The following is a 27,547-nucleotide window of genomic DNA, read 5'->3' as shown; positions in this document are numbered from 1 at the left end:
TAGGATACTACTGGTTCATTTAAAAAAAAAAATCCACAGAATTACCAAAATTTTCAAAAAAGGGTGTGGTTCAACCCCTGAACTCTCTGAATCCACCACTGCAAAAAAAAGACTGATACTTCTAACGTGGTAACGACTGAAGATAATGAAATTAGTATATCAAGGGAGCAATCAGTGACCTTGAATGTGTAGGCTTACAAGGTGACAAATAGTATATATGTATGTATATGTACTTTGACTTTTTATCAATGAATAAATTTTGAATAGCCTACCAGTGTATTGATAGCATTAAATCATTCATAGATTGATAGAGTCTAGACAACCTCAGGTTATAAAGGAAACAAGTGTAGGTTCCATTGATTTATTTGGGTCCCCTTCTTAAGGCCTTTCAGATGTCCAGGTTATTGAGAATTCTCATGGACTAACTTCAATGTTTCATTCATGGTCCTTAAAGACATAAAATGGTTGTAAAAATAAAGTATGTACAAATATCTGCTGTCATAGGCTACGAGGGACCAGACAGGTATTCTCCAGACTTGCTATGACTCATATAGGTAGTGCATGTTTGTATACATGTCTACAACCATGTTCTCCCTCTTAAGATCAATAAAAGTAGTCCTAACACATGAACATTTTCCATAGCTTGTTGGTTCTGTCATTTGCAGAAATTACATCATATTTGTAAAGAACAATTTTCTGACAGAATCAAAATTTTCCATTCCTTAATGATTGGATAAACATTCTTTATTTTGATAAGAAAAACCAATAGTTTTCTGTAAAAATTAAAATTATGTTCAAATAATGCTATATAAACAAAAGTGTTCAAATAATAGATTATTTAAAATAAAAGCTGGTTAAATTTTTTTTGTATGAGGCAAAAAGTTAAGGAGCATTTAATAGCACATATCATAAATGCTATTAAAGTAACCCATATTAAGAGATTTTTTTTATGTTTTACTTTATTGTCATCTGTTGCTGTATTTATTTACAACTTGCCCAGTGAAAAACTTCAGAAATATTTGCCTAAATGTAATTAGGTTTAGAAGTTCCAAATATTGGGTTAAGCAGTAAGTTCCATTTATAAAATCATTAGCAAAATTCTACTGATGCAGCATAAAGGATTTTTTGTAGCATCTTAACCTTGAATGACATCTCAAAAATATATGTACTTGGTAAATAAAAGCCTGAATCCATACAAGTTTAGGGATAAGTAACCTGTATACTTAAAGAGTTCTGAATCATTTTTTACTATAATGTCACGTTTAAAAGCCTTGAAGAATAAAACGTGTCTTTCAAGCAATCTGTCCTCTTCTGTCTTTGAAATAACCTTACTGTACAATTAACTATAAATTTGCATTCAGAAATATTATAATTAGTGTCAAGGATCAAACCAAGCACCTGTTGAACCACAGATTACACATGTAATCTTGATAAAAATGTTATAGATTACAATTAACCAAAATGTATTTTGTAATAACATTAAGATACATGTACCTGTATCACATAAAAAACCTTGATATTTAGTTCTTACTTCAAAAAGATGAATTGATACACTTTACTATGATACAATTTATTAACCTTAGCAGCCACCACTTGAATCATACAGCGGAGGTTATCTTGGTTTTTTAACTGTTAGGCACAGGAGTTTGAAACTGTGTTGGTGTAGAAACAATGACCTAATACTGTCACTCTAATAAAGACATTAATGTGATGATTTTTGCACAGCCAGCTGTACCCAGGATATCTATCCTACTACTCCACAGGATTATACAATCTCAGCATTTAAGTATACATGACAGGAAGTTATGTAATGTTATGGACATAAAAATCATAAAAATCAGATGTAAGTTTGAAAATTGCTAAAGTTGTGTATTCTACTTAATAACAAACATCTTGCCTAGCATACAAGTAAACACCAAATAAAATTCAGTATTAAACTTGAAAAAATAAGACCAGGCACTTAAGATGGGTCAGTCAAATACAGTAAAGTGTATACACTTTTGCACTTGTAAAACAAGTATATATACGAGGAGTAAAAGTGAATAGGAAGTGACAGATATGTTATTTATAGTACTTTATTACATTTATAACACTTTCTAAATGTATTAATGTTTTGTATAATCTATAAATATATCACAATGATAAGACTAGAAAACAGCTATATGTAACAGTAATAAGAATGAAATATCAAGGTGACACAACAATAGGTGCTTGCTTATTCAGTGGCTACAAATTAACTGAACCAAAATGATGCTTTGTGAAGTTAACTTCGTTATTTTCATAGGATGGAGTAGGAACAACTAGAGAAAGAATGAGCTGGTGACCATGATCTACAACTCCTGAACAATTAACACAAACCTGCCTAAACTGAACACTGAATAATCCAAAATACTGTCTAAACCAGACACTTATTCTTTCATAATAATTTGATGTATTTTGAACATTTGAAAACCAAACACTGATCTAAACCAAACCAATGTTATAGAACTAATGGGGTTTGGTATTGACAGGGTTCACTGTATATCATATAATCAGCTGATTTTATGGTCTGAAACACCATCTTTAAGTACAAATAGACTTTGTTGAGTAGTTCTTAGACTTTCTTCTAGAAACTGAATATGTGACAGGAAGAACAGGTGAACAAACATAATGGTTACTATGTAAAACCTTGACACTTACAGCAGAGATATCAAAATTTACCTCTGTAAATTATCACAGGAGCATAAAATGTACCATCTTCAAAATGAGTATTTTCCATTAAAAAAATAAAATTCAAAAAAAGAAATCATATCCAAATGATTAAGAAATTTTCACAGGAAGAATAAATTTGAATTCAATACAACTTCAAGGACAACAGGATATTCATGTGTTACATAACGAGATGCAAATATCAGTTAGGCATAAGGTGTGCTATATGGTTTAAAATAATCCTTACTAAGATGCAGAAAAAACTCTCTTGGTTTACACTAAATAAAATTGCAAGAACTAACAATATACAATAATATTATAAAACATAGAAATGCAAAAAAAAAAGGAAAGAAAATTGTACAGCATGGTGATATTGCTGTAGGCCATGGAATGTTAACATGTAATTACTATTTAATTCACTTGTTAAAAGATATATTAAAATGATCTTTCTTGTAAAAAAATGAAATAACATAATTAAAATCTTACTTTAATTGGACAAATAGGTGTTGATTGCTTTATTTAAGAGCTGCTGATGAAGATGACTGATATAGTACATTTTTTTATTCTAAAATTTTATTGCAAACTATTAGCAATATATTTGTGTCGTTTATGTATGTTATGTCATTCATGTATTTCAACAAATCTGTGCTGTTGGTCTAAATGGTATCTAAATATAGAAAGTTGTACATTAATTAGAAATTAATCAGTCTACATGACTGACAAATACAGACTTAAATCAATTACAACATTCAGATCTAGTGAGATCATAATGACCATGTACAGGAGTGCCTCAATAGATATATACTACCAGTTATGTAAAATTTACTTCAACAATGAAAATCAGGCTTTCCTTTCCAGTACAGAAATACCCCGTCCATAAGGTATCAACTATTTTTTTTGTTTTTTTCAGTATATAAGCTTTTTGGGTACCATAGTACAATGGACCATTTTGCAAGGAAAAGATGAAGTCCTGGCATTCTTTTAACATGAAAAGCAGAAATTGTTTCAGTTTATCCCACTGAAAAATAATTGCTTCCATTTTTTTAATAATATAAAAAAAAACTAAAGAGCAGAGTGTCCAGTTCAAATTTTATCAATATTAGTAAATATTAGTCTTATAGAGCAGGAAGTGGAAAACTAACAGAACAATGATCACCTTCCTTGTTAAAACAATGTTTGTAACAGGTATTGAAAACTGTTTTTCAATACTAGGTGTAATATGGGATTGAACTTTGTTTTTAGAAGAATAATGACAAGTTCATTAAGTCATGCTTAACTTCCTTACACTACCCTTCAACAGTAAAAATGTAAATATCAGCATGCAACTGAAAGAAGAACATTAATTTTATCAATGTCACAAGGATTATATAAGTGTTCAATACTCATTATATAAAACCAGACACATTTTAATCTATTTCTGAAGACCATACCAGTGCTAGTTCCTAGTCATTAGTCTGAAGAGTTTCTTGTTGGCAAATCAAGTACCCTTTCTTTCTGATTCACTTCCAATCAAATAGCTTAATGCCCGTTATTTATAGTCTATCTATCATATAGCTTGATTGAAATAATTCCTTTTGTCATCACCAGAGAGGATTTTTCTTGAACATTCCTTTCCATGTTAACTGGTCAGCTTCATTCAATCTTTTACTGAGAAAGTCAAGCTTCTTTTCCAAGCTCTCTACCTCCTACAAAAAATGGAATAACATTTAGCAAGATATATCACTAGGAAGACCCTGCTTCAAATGGAAATCATCTCCTTTCACAGGCATCAGACAGTATTCATATTTAGTCATATATATCTTCATATAAAGCCTTACCTTACTATAGAATTCAGTCTACTTCCATTATAAGAGGAATTCCTCTAATGAGAATTAAACAAGTGAAACCCTTAAGCTAGATTACTGCACTTTGGAGACAATATTCTTTCAGGCACATCCACATGCAAGGCCTATCCTTATATTTCTTTAAAGATGGCATTTTCTTGAGTTTAAAAAAAAAATTGCACTTAAAGGTTTCAATATGTAAAACCCCTTAGTTGGATATATCGTTGAATAATGCACATCAACATATGATGCCTTACATTCCTATACTTTAATACTATAATTTTGGACTGAAAAGGTGGGGGGTGGGGAGTCAGACTTACAGGGCGATCGACTTATACTTGAGTGTATATGGTAATTGAGTAATGTAGGAGGAGTTACGCTTATATATATAAGATATGTTGACAGATGAATTATCAAACAGACTGGGTGATTATTTCATTTGCAGGGGGTTCGTCATACATGCAGATGCCTAAACTTTTTCATCAGAACTAAAAGAATGGGATAAGTGATCCATCACTTTGCTTTATTTCTAAATAGTATTTTCAGTTATAAGAAAAGTATGAGACTTCAATATATGCAATGCTGTCAAGTGAAACATCAATTAACCACATATAGGATTCTAAAAAAGAGTCAGATTTGACAATCATTTACATCAGTCTTAACCACATGAAAACAGGATCTTCAAATTTTAATTGCCTAACATGAACTAATGGCTCATATCTAAAGACAATCCTGAATGCTTCTAACTGGTTACAAAAATAAAAAGTACACTTACATATATAATTTTATTATCTCTTTTCTTGTCCAGTTCAGGAAGTCCTCCTTCTAGAATTTCTATCTGTAAGTAGATAAAAAGGTTATACTGAATTTCAATATACAGAATACATAACATAAAAATAGTGCTTTAATATGGCATTCAAATCATATCACATGTAACCAAAGTTCTCCCTAGAGGACCATAGTGGTCTTCCAAAGATATTGTTCTGTGGAGGTTTTATGAAAATTGATAAGGCTATTCTCATTTTCATAGATGAAACAAAGGTAATAACACCAACACAATTCACCAATGTTTTGATCCTATAATTCAAAAACAAAGTTTAAAAAGATTATAAAAAAGTCATTTAAATACATGTATCTTATTCCCTGTTGTACCCTAGCTACTCTGAGGTTCATTAGATACAACTTACCAATTATATACATTTCTCATTTAATATGCTTAAAGTACATTTATTTCCCAATAATAATAAATTATTGACTAATTTCAATAAGATTTGAAGCAAAAATAAATTGCAATAGGTAAACAATTAAAAAAATTAAAACAGGAAAAATAGTTATCAGACCACACAGTGTCAAATTCATATTTCACTTTTCATAGTACTGTAATTCAAGATAATATTTGGTGTTGGTTTAAATAAAAATATATGAAAAATATACATGTACACAAAACACTGCAAAGCTGTATTCAACATCTTGTTATTTGGTGTAAAAGACAATGATTATAAGATAGAAACTGGTGAACTAATAGTTTTAAATGAATGAATTATGGTGAACTTAGATCTGTACCATTAATATATCATCATTATTAACTGGAAAATGTACTGAACAATGCAATTCTAAATCTGACTGCGTTTTGTAAAGGATTTTTGAAATACAGGTTTTAATCCTGAAATCAGCTTTTTGTGTTTTGTGACAATAGCAATCTGGATTCTGTTTATTATGTATTTTTGCATTTTTTTTTCTAATAGACATTATCTAAGTAATCATCCTGACCTAAAAGCTCCAATTCTCACTTAATCTTGAATACTTGCCAAACAAGTACAGTATCTTTAACACTTCAATGACAGCTATATGATTAGTGTAAAATATTACTTCAGTCTCATGTTCTATTTTGCCAGATTTTAGCAACATGTAAAGCATGCATTTTTGAACCCAAGTATTTGACTGTTTGAAATGAAGAACTATGTAGAAAGCCAAACTTCACTGAGGTATCATAAAAAAAACAACTGTAATAAGGAATGACTGCAAATAATCTTTGAAGGTAATGGTTTTAATACAACACAATAGGCTACCTGTGTAAAGACCAAATACAGTAAAATAAAAAAAATCTCTTTAAATCAGACTTTTTTTTGAAGTTCCTTTATATACCAAAAAGTTTTAAGGTATTGTAAACCTTGGTAATTCAAACACACATCAAACTTCAGTCCAAAAGTGGTTTGTTTTTGACAGGTTTATTGTAACACCCAAATGGCATTAGTAAGATATAATAACAACAAATATTTTATTTTCGTGTAAACATAATAATGTTTGTGACAAACAAAAGCCAACAACAAAATCATACAATAATGACAAATGTAAATATGAGACTATTTAAAGTAGAACATGGAAAAAGTTATGCTTCTTCTACCCTCAGTTCCAATGACTGTTTCAAAAAGGAGCCGATGAATTTTACATGTTCCTTAGAGGAGGGATTAAGTAGTTTAGATAGTCATGTCTTCAAATTTCCAAGTTAAATCTTTCTGAAGTTTATGTCTTAAGTTTTCGTTTTCATATAAATTACAGTGTACAAGGAAATGTTCTTCAGTTTCAATAACATTGCAATTCTTACATAGTCGGTTTTCCCTAGGAATTTTATAATAAATTGCCCCCTCTCTATTTCAAGATTGTGGTTGCTTAATTGTAATTTTGTAAAACATTTTCTTATATAGAAGTCATGAAAGTTTAAATAAAATTCTTTATCAAGGCTTAATTTTATATTTTTATATAGTGAAAGTATAAACTTTATAGTAAGCAATCATTCCATTACCGATGATGACTGTTGAACATTACACAAAGGAAAAAGTACAGAAATGAGGTTGGTTGACACTGGCTGCAGAGACCTATTATAGCCCTTATCGTGATAGTAGATCAGGAAAACTGGTAAGTGTGGCTAGGACAGCATGTGGTTACAGACAGGTACTAATAGTTTCATTAAGCTTATTGCACCTTAATATCACATTCAATTAACCTATCGTACAATGATAGGTACTTAGTTATACACTCATGTATCAATAGGTGTGATGGCTTAATTTGTTTAATACAAGTAGTTCTCATCATTAAACAAAAGTTTAGAACTTCAGAACTTGTTCTCAATCAGGTGACTTTTCATTAGCACAAAATAAAATCGAAGTCACAGGTTGAGAATTTAGGTAGAAAAGGTTAAAAGTTATACCTACACATTGGGATTTCAGTGAGAATGTGAGCACTGAAATTTCACCATCAAGACTAGAGGTATATTTTAAATACAGGAAAAGTGGTATTATCCATGAAAATTTGAGAAAATAAGGAATTGACATTATAAATTCATATATATGTACCACATATTAAATCACTTCCTATAATAAAATCATTTGCAGATAAAGTTCTATGTTATACATCTTTAAAATAATACACTCTTTTGAAACAATACTTATGGATTCTTTAAGCAAAGCAAAATAATAAGAGAAGGCTTTCATGAAGTCATACAAATTAGTTCACTTTGAACAACTATAGAGCCTCAATTCAAGTAATTATACTGTTTATAGAGATAAAAGGTTCCTGACTTGTTAATCATTATTGGACAGAGGTCATTGCTGATGTGATCTGTCACAGGTATACCTCTAAAAAACATCACACTAGAAGGGAACTACTTGATTTATAAGTACTGAAATACTGATGTAAACATTACTTAAAATGGATGTTAAGATGTCTTTCAACTTGTGTGAATTCCACACACACTTTAAAAGTAGGAGTATACTAAGATTTTTACATCTTATAGTTGCAAAGAAAATTTTATTACTCTTTTGAATAAAGTTTTTGTAGTTTGTAATTGTTATACAAAATCATTCAGAATTTCTGATGATTGTAACAGAAGGACTATAAAGTTTCAACTAATTAGATTATTAAAAGGTTCAAGGCTCCTTATGTCAGTTCATCAACCCTGATCCTGAGTTCACAGACACAATAAGCTAAGTCAAGATATTACTGTACAATCATAGCCAAGTGCTTGATCCAGTGAGTTGTTCTGTATAAACCTAATTAATATTGAAATGGTATTTGATCAAAAACTGTATACAACCAGCTGTCGATAAATATTACAAAAGTCTGTCACTGTATTGCCATAGAGATGCACTTTCATTCACATACCTACTTATATATAACTGAGAAAACACAAGTAATTATAGAAGTAAAAAAAACATTGTTGGCATCAAAACATAACACTGAGGGTCCCAAAGGGAGATAATTATTTTTTTTTCTATACTGACTGTATGACACATTAGAAGTCTTTGGGAGAAACTATTAAAGATGAATTCCTATGGAGATTTGTCAAGGACGTTGTATAATCAACCCTGTCTTCTTATTACATCTACACAGGCAAACTGTCAAGTTCAATAAATCTACTCTATAGATCACTCCATATAATACCAAACATATACTATGATGGAGATGAAGCGAGGTAATGCTTATTATGCTAACTGCTACAAACAAAAACAAACAAAAGAAAATACATCAGAACTATTTACTATGAATAAATATTCATGATGATTACTGGTTGCCTACATTGATGAAGATTTCAGCAATATTGATAACATGTCTTTACATACAGAAAATCAGTCCATTTTAAAAGTAGAGCAATCCTTTATAATAAATACCCTTACCACTGAATTTTATGCATGTCATAAAATATTTATACTTCATACTTCATATATGTTCTGCCATCAGTGAAGGTATTTATATGGTGAGTAAATGCTTTTTAAACTAGACACCTGTTTTAGATTTCAGTTTGACACACATTTTGATGGTAGCAAACTGAATGTACATACAGTCATTGAAAACTGTCAGTTTAACAAAAAAGAAAGGACGATTTCTATAGCATATCCATCAAATCTCATCTCTGCATAACTAGACTGTACCTTTAAGACTTGACTTAACTACTTTATATTTCTACATTTAATTTCACAATTTTCTATCTCATCAGTTCAGGATCTTTTGAGTAGAAGAAAGATGCACTGTGCACTTTGTTATAAGAAAAAGGTATCCTCTTTAAGAATTTTCTGGGTGCATTTCTTAATGTGGAGCTTTAATTGACCCCATGCATTTTTAAAAATAGTTAATATTTAATTCAGAAAACCACTTCACTCTTCACAGCCTGGGTTCCTTCATTAGACTGAATGGCTTTGTTTTTTTGTGTGACCTTGTTTTGCACCAGATATATTTCTTCATCAATTATAGATTAGGAATAGCATTTTACTTTCATTTATTTTTTTAACTTTTCTTGTAAATTTCTACTTCTGTTATACCTGCTATGAAGCCCTAGAATATAACTAATTTCTACTTCTGTTATACCTGCTATGAAGCCCTAGAATATAACTAAAGTAGGAAGTGTTAATATACAATGGAAACATGACGAAAGTAGGAAGTGTTAATATACAATGGAAACATGACTACAGTAGGAAGTGTTAATATAGAAAGGAAACATGACTAATGTAGGAAGTGTTAATATACAATGGAAGCAGGAAGAATTTATAGGAAGAATGAGTAACATTTACACCTATAGAAAATCACTTGAGTTACTATGAACCTAAATTACCATACCAAATCAAATTCATAATTACAGATTTTTTACTCATGAGTTATGAATTTCAGTTAAGCTATTAAAAAATGGATAGACCTGTACAAACCTATAAATATATATTAGCACATTGTAATACCACTGAAACTAATAAGAATATAACAACATGTACTCAAGGTCAATGGTCAATAAAAAGTACAACTGCCTGCCAGAACTAACCCTAAACAAACACCAAAGTGTATATTACTTCCTAGGAATTAGATGGTAGCCAATATATGATTGCTTCCTGACAGTTAATGGATATTACCACCAAGGTTGTACTTGAGTTGTCATCGCTACCATCAACAATATTGTGGTCAACATTATGTATTTAAATTTTCCTCACTAATACTTAAGAGTTTGCTATTTGAGTTGCATCTTGATACATATAAGGCTAGATTTAACATGTCCAATGGTAAACACAGTGAACTACAGATATAAGATGACCATACCTAACACATTAATTTTAATACAGTGAACTACAGACATAGGATGACCATACCTAACACATTGATTTTAATACAGCATTCAACAAATCCCTGAGAAGTGTAGAACAGTTCTTTTTCAGACCTAATAAGAACTCACTATCAAATAACAATCCTAGAAATCTGTGAGACTTCAAGAATCCAATATCCCAAGATCAATAAGATATTATACAGATAAAATACAGAGGCATTGTCAGCAAAAGGATTTCAATTCTAAATAGGTTTGGTGACAAGTAGATGACATTTAATGCCACATATAACATTTTTCTCAAATGGATCCATAGAGCAGTGAATCATGACTTAAAAGCACAACAATGCAAGGGTTACAGGAACTAGAGTGAAAAATTGATTACTATGGCAATACACAAGAAATAAAGTTAAGTAAGAGTTAAACACAAAAAAGAACAGATGCAACTAACACAGTTAATACTAAAGCAAGTTTTAAAAATTATCCTGATTTTGGTAAAGAAGAACTGACAGCACAATCAAATTCATATCAGACAAAGCAATGTCCATGTGAAATCATACTCAATAATCTTCTTTAAGTTTCATTCTGTGTAAGAATCAGGCAGTGGGTGGCACATCATTGACCTTAATTTGGTCTTTTATGACTAAAACATATTCAATACATCTAGAAAACAACTGAAAAGCAATTTAAATTTATCCTGAAGTATCTGTGACACAGATATCTTTTTACTGATTTGTAGGGGAAAAGTGCATAAAATTTGCACACCATTTTTCCATAGTGTATTTCAAATAATTTTGACCTAACAATACCTTAAAAAGGCAAAGTTTATGAACACTTTGATGGTCATTTCTGGAGGAAATGAGGTATATGTACTTGGATAATGCAATGAAATCTCTGCATTTTTATTCTTCATGTGCCAAACCTTAAACATGTTTTGCCTGATTCTTAGACAAAGAGGCACTTAATACAATGTGGTCAAAGTCTAAACAATCCTTACCTGTAGTACATAAGAAGTACATTTATTATTTTGGCAATCTAACCCTAACTTGAGGACTTGAGCCTTGTATTGACCTTGTGACCATTAAGTTCATGGTTACTCATTCAAAGATTACTCTTTTGCAAGACTATACTTCCATAAGTTCAGAAGTATTATTTAAATGAATAAGTATATGAAAGCCAATACTTTCATATATAATTCTAAATTCCTAACAAAACACAATACTACACTATACAGTTTAAGGTTTTAAAATTCAACTACAGATCGGACTCTACAATGCATCCATTCAATCAGTTCTTATAACTTTATGAATATGAATTGTAGTTTAAAGAAAGACACTTCATAGTCAAAGCACAGATATAATTACCTTTTTGTAATTAACACAAGAAGTATTATGTGTGTTGATTTAGTCAAGTTCAAAGCAATGTGTATTGGAATCACTCCAGAATATAAACACACCTACTCAGCATATTTTGGCCTTGGAAAGACTTAATTTACAGTAAACACAGTATATTGTATGTCTTTAATAATGTGTTTTTATGCTTATCCTCTTGGCTTTACATGTATGCCAGAACCAAGTGAATAATGAATTGGCTAAAAATTACAATTGTTTAACATAGTAATCAACTCTGATAAATATCAGCATAAAAGTATTTCAACAAATAAAAAAAAATTGCACAAAACACTATTTTCATATTCCTGTAAGGAAGGTTTAACCTGTAAGAAGATTACATTTTAAACTGAAGTCACCTTAACGATGATGACACAATTTCTAATAGAAATTAGAATTGGGCTTCCAGGCCGTCATTTGCTCATTTTTACCTCAGTTAGGCACACACTTAACAAAATTTTCAAACAAAAGGGGGTGGGGGTTCTAACCCCAAAACCCACTCTCTTAACCTGCCACTAAAACACAGCATGCTACAATTGTATGACATCAACTTAAAATCAACTCAATATTCATTTACTAGCTGTAAGAAGAAACATTGAAGTTTTAAGTGATGATGGAAGGAAAGAATCACAGACAAGAGTGAAACTACACCTAATAAAGTAATCTAGTAACTTGTTTCTAATTTTTCAACTGACTTAAGTTCAAAACATAGTTTCACCACAAACAGCAATATTCTTTAAACTCTCCTCAGTTAACCAAGACTGATCATGTGTAACTCTAAATTAAATACAAAAACCAACATTTCTAACATGTTGATCAGTAGGATTATTATTCAACATTATACTGATATGGGAATGCTATTGGTCAGAAATCAGAAATTGACCTGACCTTTTTCTAAATTTTAGCTACTTGTGTTTACAAATTTAAGTCAATGAATCTACTGTGAAGCTGCCAACAAATAACTGATGATAAAGTCCCAACCAAGGTGGAGGTATATACCTATTGTTAATGTACACAGCTGTGACATAATATAAGATAAAAGACAAGGTACATGCAGATTGAAGCATGTTAAATTAGTTTTCTGTATGTACATGCAGGCTTGTGAGTCCAATCGGAGACTACCTTTGTTAATACATGTACATATTTGTTGTTCTATATGATAAGAACAAATCCCATTAACCATCACCCATCCCCTAGATTAAGAGCAAGTCTATTCCTCTCCTAAAAATACTGTAATGACATTCTCTACAATAAGAATGGTAGGCCTGTATACAAGTCGATATTGAAGATCTGAGATTTCTTATACAATTTTAAGCAGTTACAAATAAGTTTTTTTCTTCAATGGCTATGAACTTATAAAATTGTAAGAAATAACAATAAAGTGAACAATCCTTTAAATACAATGTGGATATAAAACTTGTTTTAAGAACACTTTATTTCATAATTATGGCAATGGTATACTTGGTAATTCTAAATAAAAACCTGCAACATTTGATGAAAACCAAAATATTGTCTGTGTGTGTATTTTACAGACCTTTTCTACAAAGCAAGTTGTCAGGTTGTAAAATTACATGTAAATGAAAATTATAAAGAGGTGAATGTCTTCTGTCCACTAAAAAGGATAGTATACTTCAGTTTAGAGGAAATTATAAATGTACAGCAATCTGAACTATTGAACTCTTTAACAAAACTGATCAGAATATCTTCTTTTTAATACAGACTAACATGAAATTAAAGGAAGAGGCATGTGTACTTTATAGACAGAATATTCTTATATATTTTATACTAGGCTTTGGGTAGAGCTTAATATGACTGCAGAGGTTAACAGCATACATATATAAGGGACAAGTATGGACACCATATTAAACCCTTCCATACAAGACTTGAAAGGGAAATCTCTAAATTTTGATTGTGATAAAATATTTCACCCATAATAGGACTGACACAGATTGAATGTGGTTATAGCAGTTGAAAAAAATAATTAGACATTTACCTTTTATGGTTTGGGATATTCAAGCCGAAACAAAAATATTTGAACAATTATGTAATAATAAGATCTAAATAGACAGTCAGATTAAGCAAACTGAGATGCACATGAATATATCTTTCTGTTGATATCAAACCAAGTTAACTTTTGGACCCAGATGTGGAGTAATTTGAAAAAATGGGTATAGTAAAAATTCATAATACACAGTCAGTTTCAGTATACTAAAGAATTTCAAGAATTTCATTTTTGTTGAAATAAATTAATTAGTTTAGTTTTAACCCAATGAATCTCAATTTGGACAACTTGAAAACAGGGTCCATGATAATAGTTCTAACACATGGCAAGATTACGCTATAACCCCTATAGTTAACATTTTTGTCATGAAATTAAAGACTAATGTTTGACTCTTGAACCCTGGTGTTTGCCAACTTGATAACAGGGTCCAAAATCAAATCAGATATACACTCAAGACTTTAAACTGCATTTAAATTGGTCAATAAATAAACAATTTATAAAAAAGATCAGTAAAAAAGTTGTTTCTGCCACTCATTCTTAAACATCCAGGGCTTCAGTCCTTAAACATCCAGGGCTTCAGTTCTTAAACATCCAGGGCTTCAGTTACCAACGTCCAGGGCTTCAGTCCTTAAACATCCAGGGATTCAGTTCTTAAACATCCAGGGCTTCAGTCCTTAAACATCCAGGGCTTCAGTTACCAACATCCAGGGCTTCAGTCCTTAAACATCCAGGGCTTCAGTTACCAACATCCAGGGCTTCAGTTACCAACCTTACAATTGTTTTATGGAACCTCTGGTATAGATTTATTTAATTACGTTAAGTAATAGTATCTACAAACCACAACCATGGTGATACAAAGGACATCTCTATTACATTATATGACAACAACTTTGTTGCTGTTGATAAAAAAAACATCTATGAAGAAAGAAAAAAAAAAAAATATTACAATGTACATCACAATTAGCAAAATTTTTTGCACTTTACATGAGACATTTCAATATAGCAGGTAAATTATGTAATATCTACATGTGTGTAAAATTGTTCATGGTAAGAACATAAAACTGCCAATAAAATCTAACATGTAGATATCTTGCTTGACCTTCAAAGTAGATATAAATGACCTTTTAAAATGGTTATTATTTAAATAGACAGAGTAAAACAAATATATCTTGGACTAAATCAATGTGTCAGTATTTCATTATAAACCTAATTAGAACCATTACACCTCACACAATTATAAGTAGTTTAACATGTTTTTAATAAATACATAACTTAAATTTATAATGACGTAAACACAGTTGAAACACTTAATAAAAGCTTATAATCCCAATAGAGTCTTTTGAAAGGCATTCAAGGTGAAAATCTTGTGATTTAGTAAATTTTTTACCTACACTAATTCATTTGACATTGAACTGAACAGTTAAGTTCCTAGCTTTCCTGACATTTGTTTGCAAACAATTTTATTCCAAACATTAACTTTTGTTATAAAAGAGCACTTTTGTAAGCTGTTAACCAAAGGGTTCACAAAGCAACAGTCTGATTATCAAATCAACCAAGAAGTTACCATAATTTTAAATTAGCAATATTAAAAAATACATTTTTACTGAAGGATCTGCATTTGTGGAGTTTTTTTAATGATTTGATTCCTGGTTGTTTCAAACATTTCATATTTTTTACAAAGCATATGGCCAATAGGAGTAATAGTGATGACTGGCTGCCAGCAACTGGTTTGCTCTCAATAAGGATAATGTATGAGTATTAAGTGAATTCTTGTTTCCATGTAAGGTAAAACAAACAAATCCACTTCATATAAATATATGTACCAATAATTCATCAATCAATTAATTATTCCACCAGTTTGCTATCTAATGTCATTATAGAAAGGACATACAGAATTTAATGATGATGGTAAGCATACCAGTTTTTAAAGTGAATCTCTTCATGGGTGGGATCTCAGTTAAACCTCTTCCAAACCTCTATACAAACTCCTACCAAACCTCATCAAAAAATTTTTTACACTTTGAACACTTACCCATTTTCAGTACCTTACAGATTGTCTTTTCATTGAATAATAAAAAAATTATGCAAAAGAAAAAAAAAAATGATTTCAAATAGACAATACCTACTTCAACCAGTTATCTATATATTTGGTCGGCCACTACTATAAGTATTTCACAATAACCTGTATAATCTTATTTGGATATATGTTTTACAATTGTAATCATTTCAACATTATACAATGGAAAAATGGCAAAGACTCAAGTATAACTTTAACCATTATTGATTAATTCTCAGTCTCGATATATCTTTTATAATTTCTTGAATAACTGACAAACATTCGATACTGGTGTGTTGTTATGATAAAACTAATACTCTATTCGCTATCAGAAAGGGTCATAATGCAGAATTTATAACATTCACTTTTAAACTTTTGTTTTGTTTTTTCAATAGAAAGAAAGAGAGGTAAGTAATAAATACAACAGACAGATTTAAAGAAATCAATATTTTCTTGCTTTATCTTAAAAAAAAATTGCTAAAATGAAATTAAAATGTTAAATCCTTCTTCAAATCTATCCTGCAGTGTTTTACGCAAAAGCTTGAAGAATGCACTGGTCGTAGGGTTTTAATTTTTGTAGCAATTAACTTGTACATGTACATCTGTCATCTACCAGTATACAACAAGAATGATAATGTGCATTGATCTCAAGGAATAATATCACTTTAAATTCAAAGAAATTTAAGTAATATAACATAAATGACTGTAATTATATTATTTCTCTAATACTCTGGTTCAAATATCACTTATTAATTGTTAAATTCGATAATACAATGTCCCACAACTAGACCTGTCATTTCTATGGATTTAGTCAAACAAATCCTTTGATCTTCAGATACACTTGATTAACTTCAGAAATGTCAGACTTTTACTGGTTTAATCTATTGTCAAATTTTACTGCATCTCTTCATTGGTATAGTATTATCATGTTTCCTCTATACAGAGAGATTAACTTCAACCCATGACTGACAGATAATGAATATTTTGTTATCTGAACAAGAGAATAGTTTAGTTTTATATTAAAGACTAAATTTTCTAGTTTCAGAATGAGATTTATTATGATAGCTTATGAAAAACAACTACCAGTTCAATTTTCAATTAGAATTAAATTTAAACAAATTCTAAATGCCAAAACATGTATTTGTTTAAACAACATTAAACAGTATCAGCAAACATGCATAAATCTAGATTGTATGTTTATTTTTTATATAATATAAAAAAAAAAACACATGCACTCAAGCTCTTCTTGAAGTTCCATTGTGAAGCATCTCTCTCAGGAAACTATTTATCAGAGGCTGATGAAATTCAATCATGTAAATGAAGATTTATACAATCGATTTACAAAAGTCAACAGTACTGATCCTGCATTATTTTCATAACCGTTTTTACCCCAACAGATCAATAGTTCTGCCCTTCAGAAAATCTATCTGTGATTTTTACAGACATGGTTACGTCAAAGGCTTTAAAGAAGTGTTCAATAAATTAGTATGTATGAATACTGCCAAGTTTCTCTCTATGACAAAAGAACAAGTTAGAAATTTTAATGTCTTACTATTTGTGATTGCTAAGCAATTATGACTCTAAGGAAATATTATGCAATCTAACATCAAAATTCGACACAGAACAAAATAAAAATAGATTATTCTTATCAATATGTAAGGTACAGATAATGAGCAAGAGAGTTACATTGATGAAGATACCTAGCAACACTGACTTGAGTGTATAAAACTGCAAACTCTATTTACATTAGAGGGGTGGAATGGATACATGCTCAGTATTCTAATACATGTACAAATACTATCCTTTAAAAGGTTCAGGCAAAAACTAGTTTACTAGATTCAAAACATGAACTGACAAATGAAAACTAAAACTTTTGTTTGCAGAAGAATCCTCCCCACAAAATTGACATACTGGTAAACACTTTTTTGCATGAAATTTCAAAAGAAAGGCAAATGTTCAATTAATGTCTGCAGCCAAATCACTGCACATGCGAATAACTTAAAAAAATAATTTCTAACTTGTATGTTAAGTCATACAAGATATACAAATGTACTCTTCAAAACATACATGGCATATGTAAATATACTCTGCAAATATAAAACATATGTGGCACAGGTAAATATACTCTGCAAATATAAAATGTATAATATTTTGCAAATATACAACATGTTTAGATTTGAAGCCAGTGAGAAATGGATCTTACACCTGTTACTTTATTGTTTAATGATCCCTGCAACTTTCGTATTCATTCAATATTTATCTCATACAGAGCCCCTTAAATACACAGTCCTGAATATTGATTCAATGTGTCGTAAAAATTCTTTACATTCAATAACCATATCATGACCTTTTACATAAAACACATAATGATATACACAAGTCATACAGAGTTATCTCCCATTCCGTGAAAAATATATAGATGCACAATCTGCTGAAGTAAAAAAAATCACAAAAATGTACAAGTTAACTTCATAATGCTTCTGCAGACTTTTTAATCACAACTACTTATCTAGTATAAAGTTCTTGCATACCAATACTGTCATGAAAAGTTCAGAGGGCAAATGTGGACTGATACAGCTTTAAAGGAAAGACGACCTTTGCATCAAGTTAGGCTCTTATGAAAAATCATTCCCATGTAAACAAAAATAAATAACCTTTAATGCAAAATGTGCTTTCGTAAAATGCTCAAGGCTATGCAAAATTCGAAATCTTTTAAATATATATGGATAGCTATCTTGCAGAACTCTTCTATCTGAAGGAAGATCATCAGCAGACTTTAATTGATTTTGCCGATAGCTTCCGATTAGTTTGTGACATCACTAAGTCGGTTTGGCACTGATACAAGTACTGCATATAATATGTAAACATAGAATATTCCATAAATATTTCTACAATCCTATTTATCTTATCACCAAAACATGCTATCTTGTCAAACTTACGATTACACAACAAAAGAAATATTCAAAAAGTTTTTTGACCGGCAACATGAATTTTCTTCTGAAGTAGCCATTAGATTTTCTTCGCACATACTAGTCTTCTGGCTGCAAATTCTGTTGTTCGTCAATGTTGTCTGACATTTGCTTACACGTTGTGCCTCAATCTCTTCTTCTGTTGATTTTGGATTAAAGTTATAAGAGAAAAGTCCCAAATTTGTACTTTCTTCTGACTTTGTAATCAAGTACCTATTTACTTTCACTTTACAAACTGACTTCATGAAGTCACAGCTAATCTGATGATAGTGGAACCCATATGCGAGAAAATTAAAATCCCTCAATTATATATCACGATTAATTAATTAAGAAAAGGAAATTATTTTGTTTCAATTTTTACTTTTCATGAACATTTAACAGATTAGTTTCAGTATTCATATTGCTCAATAACAGGGTCTTCTTTAAAATTTGACTGTCATTAGACTAGGATATTTGAAGTTATCAGCAGTTCAATTTATGAGGGAAATATATGGGTCAGTGATTGTATCCACCTTTTAAATGATTTGTTGTGCTTGTACATGTACTCTACTTTATCATGATACCTTGTGATTTCCTTTTTATCATATTGAAACATAGTTTTTGCATGTTGTATATCAGTTATAATTGCTGATCGCCATCAAGCATTTTAGAGGAAAATCTTCTTCATTTTTCTACATTGATAACATCATTGGTACATAACATACAACTCTGCATGACTTATTGAGGGGATGAAATAAAAATCTGGAATTATCTGAGATTTTGATTCATACAAATTTGAGTCAACAAAGGTAAAACTGTATTGGAGTAAGGGAATTTTTGCTGGGACTGTCAAATTAATTCAGGTTATTTGAGATTTCAAACCTTCCAAGGTTGACACAGTGAGTTTAACAGTAACTGTTATGAGAATTTATAGTGTAATAATTCTTTGTTTAAAAAAAAAAACAACCTTAAAATGCAAGTTCTAGTCACTGTCATTAAAACAGGTCACATTATATTGGATAATAGAATCATCACACTGTACTTAGGTGTCAGGAAAGTTCAATAGTATGGGAATAATAGCAGACATACAGCACACAATATAGTTATAATTAAAAACTCACTCTGTCTAATAACTCCTTGTACTTTTTCTTTATACTGGCGGTTTCTTTCTGAGTCACTGAGTCAATAGATCTTGGTTTGGGTGTTACTAATAATATATAAAAGTAGTGTTGAACAAACTCTCTACAGTGATTTACTCACACAATTAAATCACTTGAATTTTAGTTACTCATTCTGCACATGCAATAATTTATATGAAGTAAAAAAACAAAATTTTAAAACAATTTTAAGAAATGTGTGACTGACAACTTGATGGCTATGAATTAAAAAAAATCTGACATATTTCTCAAAATAGGAGTTTTTGCTTTAAACCAAAAAAAAAAAACCAGAAATTCAAAGAGAAAAGAGAAAGGGAGACAATTCTAAACTTACATACCATTTTGATATCTTTTAACAACTTCTAGTTTATATGGTCTGAAAAAAAATTATACATAATTTATACAGAACAGTTGGAAATGTGTTGGTATCTAAAAACTAATCTTAACACAATCATTTCACTGTTAACTTAAAAAGTTGCTGATTAAAAGTAGAAAATTCCAAGCAAACACAAAAAAAAGTACAACACAGAAACTGACAGCAATTACACTGAAAGAAAAAAATCAATACAAATACTATATTCCTCATACACTAATAACATACTGATGACTATGTCTTTCATGGATGTAAAATGAAATTCTATTTATTATTATTTTATTTCACAATTTTTTTTACTTTTTGTTGTGAAAGGGGAAAAATGGTAAGACACTATTTCATTAAATTTCAGTTAAGTATTGACTTACAAATTAAGCACTTGAAAAACAAAAGAATATATATAAAATACCTATACATTATGCATAATGAGTTTCAACTCTATACATGTATGTGACAGAAGTGATCTTTTACAAATGTACATGTAACTTACACAGATTTAGAATTAGCTGTGATGTTACTGTTTATAGGTATGAGTGACTTTCTGTGGTTCCGTAACTGAAAAAAATTACATGTACATGCAAGTTAATGTCATGCAAACTTTAATATTTTCATTTTAAAATTTATTGCTTTGTATAAATCAAATTTGGATACTTATTATAAATACATAAAATATACATGTAATACATTAATATGCATTTTAATATTATGCCAACAAATATTATATTCAACTGCAAATCCAAACTAGATGAGATGCAACAGGCATCAAGTCCAATACATATTTTCAGTAAAATAAGGGCCAAAACAACATCTTCTGTATTGTATCCTGAACTGTATATAACCTATATATTATGTAGCTTTTTAAAAAAAATAAAATTAGTTGAATGGCACTCATAAGGGAGGTAGAACTGGGGTAAGGGACATAACTCTTGAAATCAGTGATATGATTGTATCATATTCAACTTCACCAAAGCCCATCAAGCTTTCATATGAAATAGAATGAAATCAGTACAAGTTACATTGATGCTTACATGAGATTGATGTAAAATGCTGAATACAAACATTCCAATGATTTTTAAGAGTTGTGTTCCTTACCCTAGGTCTACCTCCTTAATTATACATCTTTTGTGATATACTTCAGAAATTTTTAAAAACATGCCATTTGTTCAAGATAATGTCTAATATAAAACTTCCAATGGTAAATGTACATGTATGTTATGGAAAAGTAACTATTATCATATACTGTAAATCAGAGATTTTCTTTGATTAACATATATCCCTGTATAATAAAATTATAGTTACTAGTATATATATATAGATGTCACAGTGGTATCAGTTCGAGCCCCGCGGAAGAAATGACCAAAAATTTGCATCACAAATTTGACAGTTCTTACATACCTGGGAATTTTAAAGACCCTTCTATAATGGAGCAATGTAGCGAAGTCGTCACATTCTGAGACATTTGTATAATATTGATTTTGTTGTGACATGCATCATTAATTTGATCCTCTATCCTACATAATAACATTTAGATGAACTGTCCCATACTACCATACATCGTATACCAAGTTACATTTACAGCCCTAGATTAATCCTATGAGGAGGAATGACACGGCCAGCGAAAGCTATATTTTGTATAGCCTAGCTGGTCGAGTAGTCTAGGGTGCCGGACTTTGTGCAGGCAGTGTTGCCATAGATGTCACAGCAGTACGAGTGCGAGTCCCGCAGAGGGAATCATTTCTTTGTTAAAAACAGAGTATGTAAAAATCAAACTGTTTTGTAGTATAGACACTAAAGAAAGAACTTGACAATTATATAAATAAGAACACATGTTGTTAGTTTAGTGTACCTTTAAAACTAGATCATTATCTTCTATATGGAATGTTTCTCTAAGTTTTCTCTGTACTTCATCTGGTCCTTCACTTTCATTAATCTCTACCAAACAAACACTCTCTGGGAATGGCTGGATTTCTGAAGAAAAAAGTAGACTACATGAGTATTTGACAAAAATGACAATTACAGAGTCTACACAAGTATGGGTTTGATCATTGACTAAATGTCAGCAAGGATTTGGTACCACATAAAAAGTACTTTTACTTTACCTTCATATATACCTATACATAAATGTAATTTATGTTCAACATTTCTATAATTCTAATCATGAGTTTCTTCATGCTCATAGCTGTTTTTGATTGGTAGAGAATGTCGTTGCCATAAAGTTAATTGAGTTTGGGAGCTACGAGATCCGTTTATACATGCATGAACAACCAAAAATAGCTGTTCAATCCTACAGTATTTACCTTTACAAAAGCAGAATATTAAAACTCAAAATATTATTTTGAACAGTTTCAATCTCACAGTCTCAGTAATTTTTATCAATTCTCAAGCGTAGGTCGAAGAAAAATAATTTTTCATCCATCATTCAAAGTTTCAAAGATTTTATTCAATAAAGAAACTCAAATTAGAACATGAAATATTCAAAGGACAACATTATGTTATAGGAATAAATGGCATTTGTTTTTGATAGTGTCTTTATCATGGTTCATATTAGGTGAGCCCGCAAGGGGGCGAGCCCTGATATTAACCGTGATGAAGTCACTATCTAAAGCAAAATGTAATTTATTCCTTTCATTGGTAATTTGCTACTTATGAAAGAAAATGATGCTCGTTATCTTAAATATGTTAAAGATATTACCCAAAAGCATTACTTAAATGGGGACTATTTTATTTGATGATCACTGTCCAGTCAAAATTTAGCATGTGCATCAGACGATGAAGTGATGCAACAGGGGAGTTTACTTTTACTCTAAAATAGTACTTTATAGTAAATAGTTTACAAGACAAGATAAACATCAGCTACATAACTGCTAAGAGCATTATGGTTTTCCCCCATTATTGTTCTTCAGCACGAGAGCAGACAATTTACATACATGCAGCAAATCTTAACTGTGGCTTTAGAAAAGTACAATTTATCATACCATCTCAGGATAAATGTTAAAGAGATTTATGATATGGTTGTACATGTATCATATTTCTTTTGTATTGTTAACTATTATTGTAAACAATATTTTTTGTCTACAGTAATGGTTGCAAGTACAAATTTGGTGGTACTTGTAATGTCATAATAAAACATTGTTTCATTGGCCTTCCCAAAAACCTGATCCCTTTGAGAGTAATTAGTGCATGCTTATTGCAAACTGACCACAATAATTTCTTGTATCAAGTCAGTTTGCCGATCCAAGCACTATCAGCAAGTACGCATCAAAGGAATTTTGCTCAAATTACTGATAAACATGTACCAGTATTATCATACAAGAGTGTTGATAAAGATTTTTCAGTGATCCATTATCAATTTTAATATAGTGTAGAGCTTGTTTTGCGTGCATATAAACTTCAATCTTAAGGTGTTATTAACTGATTTGTCCATCCTGCATAATTTGACTACCCCTCTTCCAGAAATTCACTGACAATACATTTTTGTAGTTAATCAAATGAGTGAGATTCACTCAACATATCAAAAAGCTAGGCAGAAACCTATTTAGAAAGTACAATGTTATCACTGTCAGACATCTTTCTCCAGTTTAAGTAAGGCAGTGGCTGCTTGTCCATGTATTTGTGGTTGGGGAGCCTCTACAGGCTAATCGTCCACACATCCGGTTTGAGTCAATAACACACAGAATCATGATGAAAATGGTTCATTTATGTTAGTAATGTGGAAGAGTAATCAAAGGAACAAAGGCTACAGCGGTAATCAAAAGAATGAAACCCAGGGACATGGAAAACAGACATACACAACAAAGAACATAAAGTAACTAAAATCATACATACAAAGTAACAAAAGCAAATGAGCAACTCTGACTCCACTAAAAATTGTGAGAAATTTTTTTTATACAGATATATACAAAATGATACAAATAAAATTTAAATCGTAACTGAAGTAATAAGTAACGATTAAAATTAATTCAGAATTAATACAAAATACATATTTAAAAAACTTGAAAGACTATTTTAAACAAAGTTTGAACATCAAGAAAGATTGTTTTGGCACATGATTCAGTTCAGAACATTTTAAATCACAATGCTGCCATTCCAGACGGCAATTGTGAGACATATACATTCACACTGGTTCTTCTTTGTATGAACTAAAATTTTAAGAGCATTCCATGCATTTTTTAACACGTGGAATATTAATATTTTCGGCCATAATTCAATTTTTTAAAACATCTGGTACAAACGATACATAGACTTTAGCACCAGTCATCATAACTTCTTTGACTTGTTCTGTGGCTGACCAACATAAAATCCATCCATTTTCGAGCATAGGTGCTTGCTCTGACTATCAAATATGCAATCCAACTATATGTAGTATATAACACGAACAGAATACTGTTCAATTTATTAAATGTGAACACAGTTCTAAATGACAATAGTCAGACATTTGTGGATAAGTTCAACAACATTTCTGTAACGAATCAGGTGTTTCCTTATGTTTTTGACGCAAACTAACTGTGTGGATGATTAGCCTGAAGAGGTTCCCTGTCCACAAATGCATGGACGAGGAGCCACTGCCCTTAATCAATAATCAAATCACATTAAAAATAGAGAGATAGAGCCTATTTTAATTATGAGGTACGAATACTTGACCTTTTAAAAGAAGTGGAGAAATTTAAATTTTCAGAATTTCTACAGTAAAGAAATTCGGAAAAAGCAACATCTTGTTCGAATACAAAATGACAAGTATTGAAATAAAATGTGTAATCAAGGATAATTGGTCAAAATCGTCATTTATCATGACCAAGGTACTTGTCAGCCAATGTGTTTTATCCGGGTGGTGGACTGGCGATCGGTTTCTGTTTTAGTCCAAATAGTTATGTCATCTTGGGAGGCTAATTTTTATTATCTCAGCGAACGTCATGATAAGCTGGACTATTTAAATTTACTATTTATATTTCTTTTGATTTAATCAGTTTTTAGCCAATTTAGGTTTTTCATGTAATTAGTAAAATTAAGGAGATATCCAACGTCAGTGATGCTGCCAACATCAATGAAAAATCAACATCACATAGTTTTAATTAAAACATTTACCGTGTAAATATAATCTTTTGATTTCAATCCAGATTTTCTTGAATCCGTCCGACATTTTCAGGGGTATTACAGTATAGGGGAAAGTAACCCATTACAAAAGGTGTGGAAGATTTCTTGGGTATTTAGTTATACCATTTCTGAAACGGACCTTTTTACGTGACTTTGACTTAAGTACTTTATCATTACTATCTGACGGGGTAGTATAGACAAAAAAATCGTCGTTCTAACAGCCTGCGACATAAACAGCTTATAAATATATATACTTCTTTACATGAATAAGGATTTTAATCAATACGATGACAAATGTTTCTAAGAGATAGCTATCAATAGTTCATGCCTGGTCGTTCAAATATTTGATTTTTTGTATATACTTCGCAAAGTGGTTTTGTTCTTTCATTTCTTACAGTCTGGGGTTGAATTAAAAATTGGATGATTATATACGTAACATAAATGAATGGAATGTAGTTTGATGCAGGGATTCTGAAACGCTCCTGTATCACAATACATTTTATTCATTTATTTTGTGCATATAAAAATCCAATTAATACTGCATCAAGTTTTTTTTTAAATAATTTGATCATGTAACTTTTACGCTTACTTTGCAACTCAGTTGCATGTTTAATCCAATAAGACATGGACTTTATATTCCTAATAGTAAGTATTATATAGTCTCTGAATAAAGCTATATCCAACCTCTGAGTTCCACTGAGTCCATGATTGAGGTATTTCGGCTTTATTGGGACCAATATGGGTAGAAATCAATGACATCTTTATTGAGAAGTTGTGAAGGATATGATAACAGTTTTAGGTGTACATCTTGAAGACTACTAAAATTTTCAATTTTTGTGTGAGCACAGTGTGTTTTTGTTTCGGTTTATAAAGTATAAACAGGCTCGTTTCCTTTGTTATTCGTGCGTGTCTTTATTTTCTCATTAAGATATAATGCTAATACCTTAAACAATCAAATACAAACTAAACATGTAATGTGATCAGAAAGTCAACATGAAATAAAAAACATTAAAGAGCACACAGGTTAAATAATGCATATATATATATGCAAATTTGACAGTTCTAACATCGTTGGGAATTTTTCAACGATGTTAGAACTGTCAAATTTGCGATGCAAATTTTTGGTCGTTCCCTCCGCGGGACTCGAACTCGTACCGCTGTGACATTTATGGCAACACCGCCTGCACAAAGTCCAGCGCCCTAGACCACTCGGCCAGCTAGGCTATATAAAAATATAGCTTTCGCTGGCCGGGTGATTCCTCCTCGTAGGATTAATCTAGGGTTGTAACTTAGTACACGATGTATGGTAGTACGGGACAGTTCATTTTAGATGTTACTATGTAGGAGAGAAGATCAAATTATAGATGTCACGCTCCGGCCTACTCCCAGACCCCACGTAGGTCCGAGAGCGTTTCCCGACTCTGTTTGGGAGTACGTCAACATGTAGAGTGGCATATATACATGTGTACACCTAGTTATATATATACAACGTCTCAGAATGTGACGACTCTATTCACTACACTGCTCTATCGGATCAAATTGATACAAGGAAGATAACGTAAACTTATAGACGGGTCTGAAAAATTCCCAACGATGTTAGAACTGTCAAATTTGCGATGCAAATTTTTGGTCGTTCCCTCCGCGGGACTAGAACTCGTACCGCTGTGACATCTATGGCAACACCGCCTGCACAAATATAGCTTTCGCTGGCCGGGTGATTCCTCCTCGTACGATTAATATAGGGTTGTAACTTAGTACACGATGTATGGTAATACGGGACAGTTCATCTATATAAGTTTTATTAGATGCTTTCTGCATTAGTGTTTGCCCCGGAACTCAAGAGTAAATTACACTGCCCAAGGAATTGCATAACATGAACGTGTTATTGTCTCATGAATTTGTATGTATCGACTTCGATTGGTGTCGATGGTTTTCCTAAAAG

At 31.0% G+C, this 27,547-nt stretch overlaps 1 protein-coding gene and 1 long non-coding RNA gene across 2 annotated transcripts in view; one reads left to right on the top strand and one right to left on the bottom strand.

The window, feature by feature from the left end:
* Window positions 1-27,547, top strand: part of LOC148615148 (uncharacterized) — a 44,122-nt gene that overhangs the window by 12,193 nt on the left and 4,382 nt on the right. The window contains exons 2-3 of the long non-coding RNA XR_015923833.1: window positions 6,407-6,549; window positions 7,276-7,427. This is a non-coding gene — a long non-coding RNA (uncharacterized LOC148615148). The remainder of the gene's footprint in view (window positions 1-6,406; window positions 6,550-7,275; window positions 7,428-27,547) is intronic.
* Window positions 723-25,704, bottom strand: LOC148615149 (uncharacterized). Its single transcript, XM_088589781.1, has 7 exons — window positions 25,597-25,704; window positions 22,361-22,482; window positions 21,005-21,069; window positions 20,480-20,517; window positions 20,106-20,191; window positions 5,287-5,349; window positions 723-4,373 (listed from the first exon to the last, which is right to left on the bottom strand). Exons 1-7 carry the CDS (start codon window positions 25,649-25,651, stop codon window positions 4,269-4,271), a joined length of 534 nt encoding a protein of 177 aa, XP_088445907.1. The 5' UTR covers window positions 25,652-25,704; the 3' UTR covers window positions 723-4,268.

The sequence above is a fragment of the Perna viridis genome, chromosome 6 (assembly GCF_037379345.1).
Source record: "Perna viridis isolate PV_CMFRI_1.1 ecotype Kerala chromosome 6, ASM3737934v1, whole genome shotgun sequence".
NCBI classification, from domain to species: Eukaryota; Metazoa; Mollusca; class Bivalvia; order Mytilida; family Mytilidae; genus Perna; species Perna viridis.
This window is presented reverse-complemented; position numbering and strand designations above follow the sequence as displayed.

Coding starts and splice junctions, on each gene's coding strand:
- LOC148615149 (XM_088589781.1), bottom strand. CDS start 25,651: ATGTCGGACGGATTCAAGAAAATCTGGATTGAAATCAAAAGATTATAT. Junction 20,518..21,004: donor ACAGCTAATTCTAAATCTGT/GTAAGTTACATG, acceptor ATTTTTTTTCAG/ACCATATAAACTAGAAGTTG. Junction 20,192..20,479: donor TGTTAAAAGATATCAAAATG/GTATGTAAGTTT, acceptor ATATATTATTAG/TAACACCCAAACCAAGATCT.